The 12800-nt window shown below is 36.9% G+C and overlaps 4 protein-coding genes across 5 annotated transcripts in view; 2 read left to right on the top strand and 2 right to left on the bottom strand.

Annotated features, from left to right (window-relative positions):
* LOC113677429 (putative tRNA N6-adenosine threonylcarbamoyltransferase) overlaps positions 1 to 12800 on the bottom strand; it is a 272358-nt gene that overhangs the window by 253396 nt on the left and 6162 nt on the right. The window lies entirely within an intron of this gene.
* Positions 13 to 2881, top strand: LOC113677424 (isoaspartyl peptidase/L-asparaginase). Its single transcript, XM_027194225.2, has 4 exons — positions 13 to 229; positions 491 to 638; positions 1056 to 1409; positions 2073 to 2881. The coding sequence occupies exons 1-4, from the start codon at positions 92 to 94 to the stop codon at positions 2483 to 2485; spliced, it is 1053 nt and encodes a 350-aa protein (XP_027050026.2). The 5' UTR covers positions 13 to 91; the 3' UTR covers positions 2486 to 2881.
* LOC113677442 (uncharacterized) lies at positions 2875 to 10378 on the top strand. 2 transcript variants are annotated; one of them, XM_027194246.2, is made up of 7 exons: positions 2875 to 3102; positions 5013 to 5092; positions 5988 to 6128; positions 7168 to 7266; positions 8033 to 8155; positions 8482 to 8534; positions 9240 to 10378. In XM_027194246.2, exons 1-7 carry the CDS (start codon positions 3095 to 3097, stop codon positions 9318 to 9320), a joined length of 585 nt encoding a protein of 194 aa, XP_027050047.2. In that variant the 5' UTR covers positions 2875 to 3094; the 3' UTR covers positions 9321 to 10378. The 2 variants fall into 2 exon arrangements, with proteins under 2 accessions (XP_027050047.2, XP_027050046.2); XM_027194245.2 differs by lacking the exons at positions 2875 to 3102; positions 5013 to 5092 and having other exon boundaries at positions 5452 to 6128.
* LOC113677427 (beta-1-syntrophin) overlaps positions 11139 to 12800 on the bottom strand; it is a 7793-nt gene continuing 6131 nt past the window's right edge. The window contains exon 5 of the mRNA XM_027194229.2: positions 11139 to 12800. This exon is cut by the window's right edge and continues 637 nt beyond it. The gene's annotated coding sequence lies outside the window, so the exon portion shown is untranslated.

Genomic DNA, 12800 nt, shown 5'->3' with positions numbered 1-12800 from the left:
GTGAACTAAAGTCACGCTATCTAGGTTTTGGCGGAAAAAGAAGCTTTCATCCCTGAAACCTATTATTTCGATATCAAAATTTCCAGTGACAATGAGTCATTCTGATGAAACTTTCAGGCCGTGTATCATTGTTCACGGAGGTGCTGGGGAAATCCAAATACAGCGCAGAACACCCTGTCTCTCTGCCGTGAAGGAAGCGGCCAGGATTGGATATCTAACGCTATTGGAGGTAAGTCGTCCGGAAAATTTATTAGCTATGCGCGCGACTGATTCTGTGGTATTGTTTGTTTTTTTAAATTGATTGGTGTTGATTATGTTGTTGCAGTAAACTTACAGAGTTGACAGTCCTATTAGGTAAGAGCCCTACGCTTAGGTGAGGAGGGGTGGGGACGAGGAAGTAGATGTAGGTGGACATATCATATATCCAGCATTCACTTATAATGAACAAATCTCAAATCTATGCGAGGTTTTTTTTTTTCTTTTTTTTTAGGGAAAAAGTGCACTGGATGCCGTGGAGGCAGCTACACAGAGTATGGAGGACAGTGGAGTTCTAAATGCAGGACAAGGATGTTACCTTACAGAAGAAGGAACTGTTGAACTTGATGCCATGATCATGGATGGTCAAACCTTAAACACTGGTAAGTTTATTATGGTATTTTGCCTTTATTATAACTGAAGCAGAAGGAAAACAGTAGATGGCTGACAACGTTCCACTCTAAAGGGTGTATTAAGAGTCAAAATTTAAAATGAACCTCCATTTTTCATTATAAACCCCTTCTATCATAAAATGTTGGACTATTATAGAAAACGAGATGTAATATTGTGCAGGTGGGGGGGGGGGGAGAGGATAAAAGTAAGGATATAAGAAAATAACAGTTGGTATGACCCTATTTCAGAACTTTTTGTTGTTGCTGTTATTGTTGATTGTAGTTACCTGTACGAATATAGCAGTTATACAGTATCTGAAAATGGGCCAAGCAACCTCACTCTCTATTCCCTCTGGGAAATATATTTATTGCAATCTACTAATTGTTTACTCCATGTTTGGTTTCAAGGGGCAGTAGCATGTGTCAAGAATATTGCAAATCCCATTTCTTTGGCACGCAAAGTAATGGCAAACACATCTCATTGTATGCTGGCTGGGGAAGGAGCACTGAAATTTGCGAAAAAAATAGATTTTCCTGTTTTGGAAGACCCTAGCTTATTGATTAGTGATCGTTCACGACAGTTATATGAAGATAAAAAGTCCAAGCATGAAAATCTCGGAGAATCTGCAAGTTCAAATAGCAAGGAGACAAATGTTCAAGATGACCCCAAGAAGAACACAGACATGCAACTTGAAGTTCATGATACGGTTGGTGCTGTTGCCATGGACACTAATGGACATATTGCTGTTGGTGTCTCAACAGGTAATGAACCATACATGGGTGACTGTTCAAGTTTACCAGCAATTTATATATTAACTAAATATCATTTCATAGTTGATTTTAATTTTTGTTTGGTGTGAGGAATCAGTTTTATATTGGCTTTCAATCTACACTTGTGTCATGATACAAACTAAGCCTAATTGAGTCAACCCTTTGTACCCTAACATCATTATGCATATTCTCCATACTGTTCTCTATACATTCCTTAGGTTCTAACAGAGAGAATTTGTAAAACCATCAAGTGCTTTGTTAGTTGCTGATAATTTCCTTTATTCTTGTGACTTAAACCTTTCATTCAGGGGTGATATTGTAAGAAGAAATTAGAATCTTGTCACTCCTACGGGTTAAAGGGTTAAGATTGTGGAAATTGCTGTGGCCTTATGGTGAGAATGCTGGACTTTGAGTCAAAAGGTATAGGTGCAATACTAGGTGGGGTCATGGTGTTTTGTTCTTGGTCGCAACCCTCTGACTCTCTTCACCCAGCAGTATTAATAGGTGCTAAAGAACTGTCAAGAGAATCTAACAGAATGCTGGAGAGATGAGCTCCAGCCAGATGGGCCACTTGCCACAACTGCTGACATAACCTTGCTTTAAGATAGGAGTGTTTCTCCTTCATTTTGAAATGTGCCTTTTTTTTTATACTAGGAGGCACATCTAATAAGATGTGTGGCAGAGTAGGAGACTCACCCCTGGTAGGGTCAGGTGCTTATGCCAATCAGCAAGCAGGTGCTGTATGTACTGGTCATGGAGAGTCTTTACTTAAAGTGCTCTTATGTAGAGATGTTGTGTACAATGTAGAAAATGGAATGACACCACATGATGCTTGTAGAAAAGTGATTAGTAAGATGGCTGAGCTGACTGGAGGTCATGGGGGTGTCATTTGCTTGGACAAGTTTGGAAATATTGGACTGGAATTCAATACAAGAAAGATGGTGTGGGCATCTGTTACACATGAAGGTTTTCTGAAATATGGAATTGATCCTGGAAAAGAAATTATGAACTACAACACTCCAGTTAAGGAAATGGAACGATTTGTATTAGCTAATAAATTGAAGTGAAATATTTATAAGTTATTATTAATTGTTTAAAAAAGAAATGTAGTTGATCTGTAAATGATTGGGTCTATGTATTCTAATCTCTGTGAACAAAGAGGTCAGTAAAGTTCTTTAACCCTCTAACTCCCAGAGGTGATTGACATGAAACTTCTCCCTATGATATCCATACATTATTCAGCAAACAAATAATAAGAATATTTGAACTTATCAGGTAGAAGTAGTATCTTGATCTAACATCAAGTTCTCAGAACTAATTTACAAGGAGATGTTAAGCAGCCAGAGGGGAGAATTAACAATCAGATGTTGGGAGTTAAAGGGTTAAGGTTACATCATGGAAAACAGTGTTAAGCTCTCAGAAGACAACAAATGACAAGTAAATTGATATTTTTAATCATAAAATTATCTGCATTGTCTTCATTTTAAAGGACATTTTTTAACTTTTAATCTTATTTAAAATATTAAATCTTTATTAATGGGTAGGGAGCTGACCCTCATTATTGACGTGGCAGGAAGCTGCGGGAAGATTTGAGACGAGCAGAGGAGAGGTTTGTCGGGAGTATGGGATTAATCTAAACTCATCATTGCTACACTCCTTTCCAGACCTCTAGCCGGATGAAAACGTACGTACTTGTCATTAGGTCATGATTAGGTGACTTCCATGAAAAAGTTCTAATGTTAGACTATTTTTAAGATTGTTAGAATTGTCTTGTAGCTGTTTTTTTTTTCAAGAGGGCCGCAGATTTGTTAGCAATTGCTGTTACTGTTACGCGTAGGTTTTTCAACTTTTTTTTATTTTTTATTTTTTTAGTTAGCTACTTGCGTGCAAAGAGATGCACACTCTATCTCTGTTGCGCGCGAGTGAGACATTTCCTCTCGGAAATCCTCACACGGCGAAGAAGCATACATTCATCGTTTTACCGCATTGCTGTTTACTGTGATTGGTTAATCCCTCTAATTTATCAGGTGACGAACATGTGAAGAGATTTACTGCGCGAGTTGTCCGCGTGATCAAAGTTCTAAAGTTCATAGCACCTGCAGGGGAAAAAACAAAATGCAAATATTTTCCTATCGAACATTCTTGTCGGCATGGTTTTCGCGGTTGGGGATTCTTCCGGTCTGAAAAGAAAAGAAAACATTAGGCAATAACTGTGACCACACACACACACATGCACACGCACACAAACTGAGTAATGTGCTTCAGTGCTATAGAATCCGTTCTCTGATGAAATTCGTGGAAATGTATACTGACCATACCCAAACATTTGCAGAATATATTTCGCTTGTGGGTTCCATAAACATGTCTTGTTTCACAGTTAAAACATACCATTTCGTTATTTCATATCTAGAAGACCTAGAAAGTTTACATCTATGACCTTTTGTTGCTCGCCCTCTGCCGGATATAAAGGTCAAATATCTGTTGGCGGGGATTGGAGTGAAAATCCGTCCGGATGTGACATACTGGGAGTTGCCGTTTCTGTTTACCATAAGTTCAAGTTTTTTTTTCCCTGCAGACGAAGATAACTATGTTTAGTTTTCATTCTCTTTGTTTTTCAATGTTTATGGTTGTCTTTTTCAAACGATCACAGAGAATATAGCCACAGGGTGTTGTACAGAGACTTTGGCTTCCGGTTTTTTCTGATCGACCGGACTAATGTAGATGGCACCCTTAGATTTTAGAACTAACGCGGGATTGTTTAGAAAGAGAGCTTTGCCATGAACTAAGGTGTATAAAAGAACTGAATACAACTTAAGTAAAAGCAAATAGGGCATTGTACAACTGAGCACCCGATCTATACCGACCTATGCCTACTGCCCCCCTCCCCAACTAAATAATTCAATATCCTCATTTTTCCGGAACATTTGTACAACTGACTCCTGCCCCCTGCGACATTTCGGCTATGGTAAACTGGTGTGTTTGCCAGTCTCCGCGCCACTTCGTGGGATGGGGGGAGGGGGGCGGGGGGCGGTTACTCACTCTTACAAGCTACGTAGTTATGTAGCTACGTGCCTTCTCAATATGTTGAGCTTGAGAGCCGTTTTAGTTTGAAAATGGAAATAGATATTGAACTTAACGGTTTTCAGGGAAACCATAACAGCTCATTCGTCCTTTCAAATCCAAAAGAATACCAGTTACTGAATACATGATTCGACCAGAAATACCGGGTTTCCAAATCGCCCAGAGGCGAAGCTTCACAACGATAGAAACAGAGTAATAGATCCACAAATCGAGAGCAGCTAAACTTGTAATTTATTACAGCTCGCGCGGTGATTGGTCAGGGACCTTCAAGCTCCCCGACTCAAATTTATGGGTCGACTAAATTGACGTCAAATCACGCCACTGGACCTCAATTTGTACTTTGGTCGTTCTGTTTGGGTAAATTGTATTTGTACTTAGGCAACGAGCAATTTGCAGCTCGTTTTTAATTGGGAAATTATGCCCGTCGCAATGGTGCTCTCTTGTACAGTAATTGTTTCTGGCCTCTGAAATCTCAAATTTGTTTGTCAGTGGATTCTCAATTTTCATTTTCAGTTTGTTTCAGACAGGCTCCTCCGTCCGTCTTCCGTTGTTACAGACCTTAGGACAATATCCCCAAGAATGGCGGAGAAAAGGTATATAGTGTGTACCGTAAATTGCCTGAATTAATTCTAATTCCTTTCGTTTTCCCATGCCAAGATTGACCGGGGCTCCAGTGGAAATTTCCTTCCCGGCATAGTGGAGTTAACTGGGGAAACCTGGCATAGCGAGCGAGTGTTTTTATCTTTGGAGAATGCGATACATTTAGACTAAAAAAATATGTACTAGCATTATTTAACGTGCATTCTCTTTCTTAAACACTATTTGACCTCCTCTGCCAGAGTCTCCCTGTATTAGGGAAACTCTCTTGGATCACTCTCTCGGTTTCCGAATTGGCGTATCCCTCTGTTTCCTCTTGCCTGCTAATAACTAAAGAATATTGCGTGACTAACTGTCGAGTGTCGTCTTGTGCATATGGCAAATTATCTCCTTGAGGAGTGCTTACAGTGAATTTTTTTTTGTATGAAACGATAAAAATTCAATCCCATTTTTACAAAGACTTCACCATAGGATAGTATGCTACATTTTTAGGAAAAGTTCTTGGAAATAATGTGGAAAAAGAAAGAAAGCGACGAAAAGAGTTCACATATACAACGATTTTTCTCGTGAAATCTGGCAATGATTAACGTGCACAGCCACTATATGTCATTTCCTGTTCAATTTGATACACTCAAGTTATCGCGCACAAGTTTCTCCTTAAGCCGATCGCAAGGGCACTTTCCGATTTACATGACAGCTACAGCATCCTAAAATTTACCAAAGAAAGCAAACGATCCGGACTTTTAGACGGCAAATTCAAACGGGTCGTGATGTTCTCAGAGATCGTTTGCCGAGAATGGAATTCTATTCGTGTGAGGTTCTGGAGTATTGGTTACAAAAAGCGGCTTTCTCTTCTGATTCTTCTGCTCTTACTTCTGGGATGTTGTCTAGTCTGGTCTTCGCTTATGGTGGATTTATCTGACCTGAAATTTACGGAAGAGAAAGACGATGGTGTTAATGACAGTAGCGTATGGGATAAATGGGTTATCGCAAACGGACTGCGAGCCATTGGAGACATCTACGATAGCTGTGGTGAGTTTTTTTTTCAGACAGAATTTTCTAGTCAAAATCAGTTTTTCAGTCAATAAATGTTGTTTGGAGAAGATAGATGAGACACTTTGGATAGCTCCTATTGAAAATCGAAATTCTCACGCACAAAAGTTGGTTAAATAAATTTGCGGGCGTAAATTGTAGGAGCATTGATATAAAAGCCATAAGTATGGAGGGAGGGATGAAATCTTGCTCTCTTATTTAACACTATAGGAGATATCTGTTGATAAGGTTTTAATTTACAGCAGGATACAGTTAGGAAACAAAGCATGAGAACCCCTATCTTTCTGATTATTTTTTCATCGTCTCCCGAAAACAGGAAAATGTGTTGACGTGTAAAAATTTACCTCTAGTGTGCCCCGTACCCACGCAATCTCTTACCGCGAACCAAATGTCAAGAAGCGGCCTCTGTTGAAGTTATTATGAGTTGCTCCTCCTAAGAATCGTAACTATTCTTATCTTCTGTCTTTTTTATTGAAAGCGGAAGGAAAGATTATGACGTGGGTTTCTCTTTCAAAAAGTTAATAACCACGAAAGTGGGTTTGTAAGGTCATTATAAATAAACCTGAAAATCGAATTTTTAGCACAAAGGTCAATGTTAGGGTTCGAGATTGCACTATCTCGTTGTCACGCAAAACGGCAGAAACCGGAAATTACAGTATAACGACCAGTCGAATACTATTTATGGGGGAGGGGAGAGACAGGGCATTGGTGGACTTGGTTGGTGGTAGCCTGGGCAGCAGTTCTCTGGGTTCTCAATGCAGAGAAGGATTTACTGGCTTTGGAAGATATGCAAAAGAACATCTTTATGTTAGCCACAGAAATGCAGAAATTAATAGAACTGGGAGTAAAAAGAAAAGAGAGACATATATTTAAGTCATTCAACCCTTGCCGTCTGAAAATTGCGACACTTCTTCTCTTAAACGTCCATACTGAATTGGAGAAAGACTGCTGTAATTGATATGTAGTGCAATTGTGTTCAAACCAAATGCCACGTCGGCTGTGTTGTTTTGATTTGCAGATCACAATGAGGTGAGGAAAAAGATCGGAAAGATTATCATTCATTATGACCCAACGGAGAGGAGAGTAATAGGAACAGCAGTTGCGAATTTTACAGCAAGTAAAGTGAAGTCTTTTACTAATACTTGTTTATCTGGGGTGAAATGAGTTGAAAACTTGTATGAATCTACCTTTAAAAGATCTCATGTACAGTGTGTTATGGGTATTTTTACTGCTATTATAACAATAGCTATTATCTATCTTTATATTGTGATCATTTTCACTATTTTACTGTTATTAATATTATTATTATGATTATCATTATTATTGATAAACCTACCCCCTTGTCTCTATGGGACTGAAGGGCCTTAAATTCTGGTAACAAATGATTCTCAAAGGTGAATTGCAATTAAAAAAATGAAGTAAAAAAAAGCCTGAAAGAGAAAAAAAGGAAAAAATTCAGGCTTTTTACAGGATTTGAACAAATTCCTCCTTGATTAGGGGGTCATTAAAGCCACATGTTAGGTGCAAGACAAATTTTACAAAGTTCTTTGTTCCTACAAAGGAGTGTGCTGACAGGTACTTGAAATCAATCTTATTTTGACCTGTAGATGATATACAACCAAAAAAATCTATGTGTACAATTTCTTTCATTGCAATTGACCTGTGAGGATCATTTTCTTACTTGTATATCATCCTTAGGTTAAATTATTCTTAACCCTTTAACTCCCAAGATCTTATTGTTAATTCTCCCCTCCAGCCTGTTACACATTTCCTTGTAAATTAGTTATGAGAGCTTGTTATTTTTGTTCTTGTGTTTGTAGTTATATAGCCAATGCAGATTGATGTAGTCAATCCAACTATAGTTTTTCTTATTGTTCCCACAGAAGTCAGCTTGAAAGGTGGTGTAGTGCATGTAGTGGCTCAATTTGAAGGCAGAACCCTGTATGATGTCAAACACAATGTCTGCAAAATAGAAGCTGCAACATTTGGTTGTCCAATGCATGAAGGTGAGTGAGTGCTTTATTCTCACCAGCAGTTATGCTTTGTGGGTGAATCTCAAGGAACTCAGATCTCATTCCGGTTCATGCTTAGTGAATCATTACAGCCTCTACTAATGTATTTTCTACAACAGCTTAAAGTGGAAGAGTTTAAATCAATCAGAGGAAATAAATCTTTAAAGATGACAAGTCTTTCCTGAAACCTCCGATTTCAGAAGGGAGGGTATTGGAGGGGAGGTTGAGAACACATAGATTGGCCAGTGGTCAAATCTTGAAGGATAATAACTGTTCCAGCCTTTCTCGTTCCTGATCTTTGTTTTTATTTGTTATTTCAGGTCAGGAATTGAGTATTTATGAACCATTTAAACTACCAAGACGCATTCCAAAGGTATATAAAATTCTCCTATTTTGCATTTTACAGGGCCACTACTCTTGACAAAGTCATTTAACAAGTTTTATCAATAAAATTATAGGAAAAGAACAATGATTCCAGTGGAATCAAAGGACAAAAGAATGCAAAGATTACAAGGAGTTTAGATTAGGTTCATCACTCCTCTCAAGTAATCATATTTGTCAGTTCTGTGTAAATAAGTCAGTAACAGTGGTAGCCTGTTACAGGTATTAGTAAAAACAGAGCAAACTAATAAAGGGCACAAGAGTAGAAAAAAAATGAGAGTTGGGTGGCACCAGAACAGTAGTTACACAATAAGTTTCCAGAAATTTTCCTATTGATAACGTTTGAACTCACTTTTAAATAGACAGGCTATCAAAATTGAGACTTTTATCATATATGGGATGTGGTTTGGGTGTAACACCAAATTTTCAGAACTTACTAACAAGAAATAGAGAAAAGAAGAGCTAGCCTGCCTAGCTGGCATCAAGTGGCTTGTAGTGCTGGCATCAGTTACTTTGCATTTTTCAGGCCATGAAGGCAAGTGCAAGTCAAGTGCAAGTGGAGGAGCACAAAAAAAACTAACTCTTTGCACTTGCCTCAGGATGGAAAATAATCATAATATCTTTCCCCCTCTCAAGAGCTGTAAGTTCTAAAATCTTTGTGATTCAACTTTCTAATAAAGTTTCTTTTTTCTTTCAGGGTAACTACTTTGCAACTGCAAAGCTAATAAATGAGGATGGAATTTGCCTTGGCATGACAGAATCCAACATAAATCTATGAGAAAAATTTAGTGTACAAATATAGAAAAATGAAGTTAAGTGTATCACTTAACAGCAGCTTGAGTTAGCTTCCACACAAACAGTATGAAAATGCACTTGTATTTCTAAACAAATTACAATTTGCCCATGGAATTATGTTAAGTGCATTAAATTTAATAAATTATCTTAGAACGTATTTATCAACAATTTCAAATTAAGTGATGTCTGCATCCCAAGTATTGTCCAATCAATATGCATTAAAAATGTCTGATTATTCAAAGACAAGAAATCACCTTTGAACAAAGGCCCATAGAGTCAGTACCAATTCTTATCAATTATTTCTCATTACATCTCAATACAATATGAGATAATACTGTCCAATGTACTGATAGCTTTGATTAGTACAGTAGATGAAACTTATTTGTCTCACGATGGAGTCACTTTGGATGTTGATTGCAATGTGTTGACTGTAACACTGCTAGTCTTCATCAGGCGGTGAGGTTGATTGTTTATGTGTTGTTATTTGTAGCACATTAGTTTGCTGCTGTTAAACCAACGTGCTACAAATAGTGAGACAAACAATCAACCTCATCGCCTGATGAAGACTATCAGTGTTGCAGTTGAAATGTCGTGATCAACATCCTTGGTGACTCCATTGTGACATGAATGAATAGAGTTCATCTCCTATCTTACACCACGATGAACAATAACCACACATTTTATTACATTTGATTAGCATGTTAACAAAAGACAAAAGTATAGTTGAAGATCATGGAAAAAACAAAATTTGATGTGGATCAATTGGATTAATTTTCTTTTTGTTTCACTTCATCATCATTCATTATTAACAAAATGTTTCTTACAGTCTACCAGATGAAAAGGGAAAACAAATTTTGATAGTCAAAAGATACCTTTAATTTTGTTTTAAAATTACATTAATATTAATTTTCAGAAGCTGCTTTTTTTTATGTAAGTGCTTTGTATGAAAAATAAACAGCAGAGTAAAATATTCCTCTTAAATTTAGATTTATTACTTGTCTATTATAAAATTGCTCGGTGAAATAAAATTGTTTTAACATCTTTTTCAAGGATATTTCTTGCAGAGAACTTTGACTCACTTTTACAGGTCCACCTCAATGAAATTTAGTCCACAAACCATAATTGTCATCCATGAGTACTTGTGGAATTATAGCACTGGGTGTGTTTTCACACCTGGAACAAATCAACCCTGCAAAAATTCCCCTAAAATTTGCAACAGTGTTACAATGGACAGCACCATTTCAAATCTTGTTCAACAACATAACCTCTTGCCTGTGATTTGACAAAGTTTGAGGAGTTCCACATAATTTTGGAGAGTGACTACTCAGTATTTTCTTGGTGAAAATTATAGGTGCTTTATTTGATTATCACAGTTACAAGGCTGGGGAGAAAGAGAAATTCCTACTAAAGAGTGAGCGAGGGTTCTAAGGAAGGAGTAAGGAGGTGTTAGGAGATAGAAATTCTTGCACTTCCCAAAACCCCACCATCAACACTAAAATCAAGTCAAACATGGCCAGTGGAGTAAACAATTGCAAGCCCTAATATGAAGCCTGCACTACAGGCTGACTCTGAAGTTTAACTTTTTCTATTGCTCAAACCCCAATGGTGAGAAAACAGAAACTTGTGGAATAAACACTATGAAACTGAGAACAAATCTGGTAGGAAGTTTGGTGGAAAGCTAACACTCACAACAACTAGAATACAACTCCTGTGCCCTCACCCCCTAAGTCAAAAGCCCCCCTGAATAAAAAAACCCATCCCACCCCCTTGGCATTAATGTTGATGAAAGGAACAGTGGAAATTTTTGTCTAAAAATACTTTAATTGATGTGTTTCTGACAATTAATGAATATGGCACTAGGTATGTAAAGAGTCAGAGTGCATAATTAGAAACAAAATAGCCAATGAGTTACACCTTTAAACCCTAAGTGACCAGCATCTAATTTCTCCTTACAGTATCATCCCTGAATCATTCATTAAGATCATGAGTAACGCAAATGATTGCCAATATAAGCTTTGATTGTTAAACAAATTCTCCTTTTGAACAAAGGAAATGTGTAGAGAAGAGTAAGGAGATCATGGATACTGATGTAAGAGTGTAAAGGGTTTATGACTGACTACAAAATATTACACTTTCATTGACACCATCACAGAGGATGTTGCAGTCCTTGGGTAATTGGCATGTTCAGAATATGTAAAGAACTCTGTTCTAAAATAGGAATGCTTTAGTTTCAGTATGTCACAGAATTTGGAAATGAAATAGTTACCATGACATTAAAAACTATAATAATAATTATCTTGGATACTACATGTACCTCAGCACTACTGGCACTTCAAATCTAAATACAAATATGGAACACATTATCTTATTGGCAGAAAGCCAATCATGTTACCAACAAGGGCAAACTATTTGTTATTTCCATTTTACAATTAATTAACTCAAGCATAAAATCACATCTAAGAGAAAGCTTGAAAAATACTTCAATACTACATTTTATCCCAAGATAGTACAGAGTAAGTCAGCTGAAAATTAATTTTCACAATTACTATTTTAGTGTTCTTTTAAAAAATCAGTTACAGGTAAATACTAGTAATCATTCTACAAGACAATATGTTAATATTTTAATAGGGGCAAATGATACAACAAATCTCCCCATGCCCACAGAAAATTTAAGATACATTTGTTATAATTTCATTCAAAAATCCTCTATTATCAACTAATTGCAGCAAAAAAGCCTACAATGCACTAACCACCTTTCCATCCAAAGGGTCCACTGTTCTTAAAAATATCTTCATCAATAATGAAAGAAACCAAACTATTCCTCAGATAAATGATACATTTTGAATCATCAATAATTTCAAAGAAAAAACCCTAAAACCTACAATCTACATTATTAATCACTTACAACTAAATGAAGCTACCAGCACAGCAACACGATAAAAATATCATCTCAATATATTCCTATACCTTCAGAAAACTGTGGAAATCATTAAGGAGAAATACCTCCAATTGATCACTCTCAGAAAAGACACCACCCCACAGTACCACAGCTTAATACAGAAAAATTCCAAGAGTAATTATTGATGTTCTCAAATAGCCATTTTTGTACTTGTTCCAGATTACACTTTAGAACTTAATGAGAGTGAGTTAGCCTAAGTTTAGCAATTCGCATTATCTTTGGATACAACAGTACTAAAAAACAGTCAATGTTATTAATATTTCTATAGCCTTTAAAAAATACTGCAGTTTCACTAGCTCAAAGTGGACCCAGTAATTAAAAATTTGAGCAAGGATTTATACTTCCCCAAAGACTGATGAATACAATGGCAATAAAATTAATCAAGCTCAAGGTAATATTCTTGAAGCCAACAAGAACTACAGCAGAACACTGATTTAGTCTAAAGGACATAAAAAAAACATACCACTCTCATGAAGCTCAATGAAGACAACATCTTTTTTCACA

The sequence above is a fragment of the Pocillopora damicornis genome, chromosome 3 (genome assembly GCF_964200805.1).
Source record: "Pocillopora damicornis chromosome 3, jaPocDami1.2, whole genome shotgun sequence".
Taxonomy (NCBI): Eukaryota; Metazoa; Cnidaria; class Anthozoa; order Scleractinia; family Pocilloporidae; genus Pocillopora; species Pocillopora damicornis.
The sequence above is the reverse complement of the archived record's forward strand: the minus strand, read 5'-3'. Positions and strand labels throughout refer to the sequence as shown.

Bases quoted from the DNA above. Each gene is read 5' to 3' on its own strand.
- LOC113677424 (XM_027194225.2), top strand. From the start codon at position 92: ATGAGTCATTCTGATGAAACTTTCAGGCCGTGTATCATTGTTCACGGA. The intron at 230-490 runs GTAAGTCGTCCG...CTTTTTTTTTAG, and splicing joins GATATCTAACGCTATTGGAG to GGAAAAAGTGCACTGGATGC. The intron at 1,410-2,072 runs GTAATGAACCAT...TTTTTATACTAG, and splicing joins TGCTGTTGGTGTCTCAACAG to GAGGCACATCTAATAAGATG.
- LOC113677442 (XM_027194245.2), top strand. From the start codon at position 5,867: ATGTTCTCAGAGATCGTTTGCCGAGAATGGAATTCTATTCGTGTGAGG. The intron at 6,129-7,167 runs GTGAGTTTTTTT...TTTGATTTGCAG, and splicing joins AGACATCTACGATAGCTGTG to ATCACAATGAGGTGAGGAAA. The intron at 8,535-9,239 runs GTATATAAAATT...TTTTTCTTTCAG, and splicing joins TACCAAGACGCATTCCAAAG to GGTAACTACTTTGCAACTGC.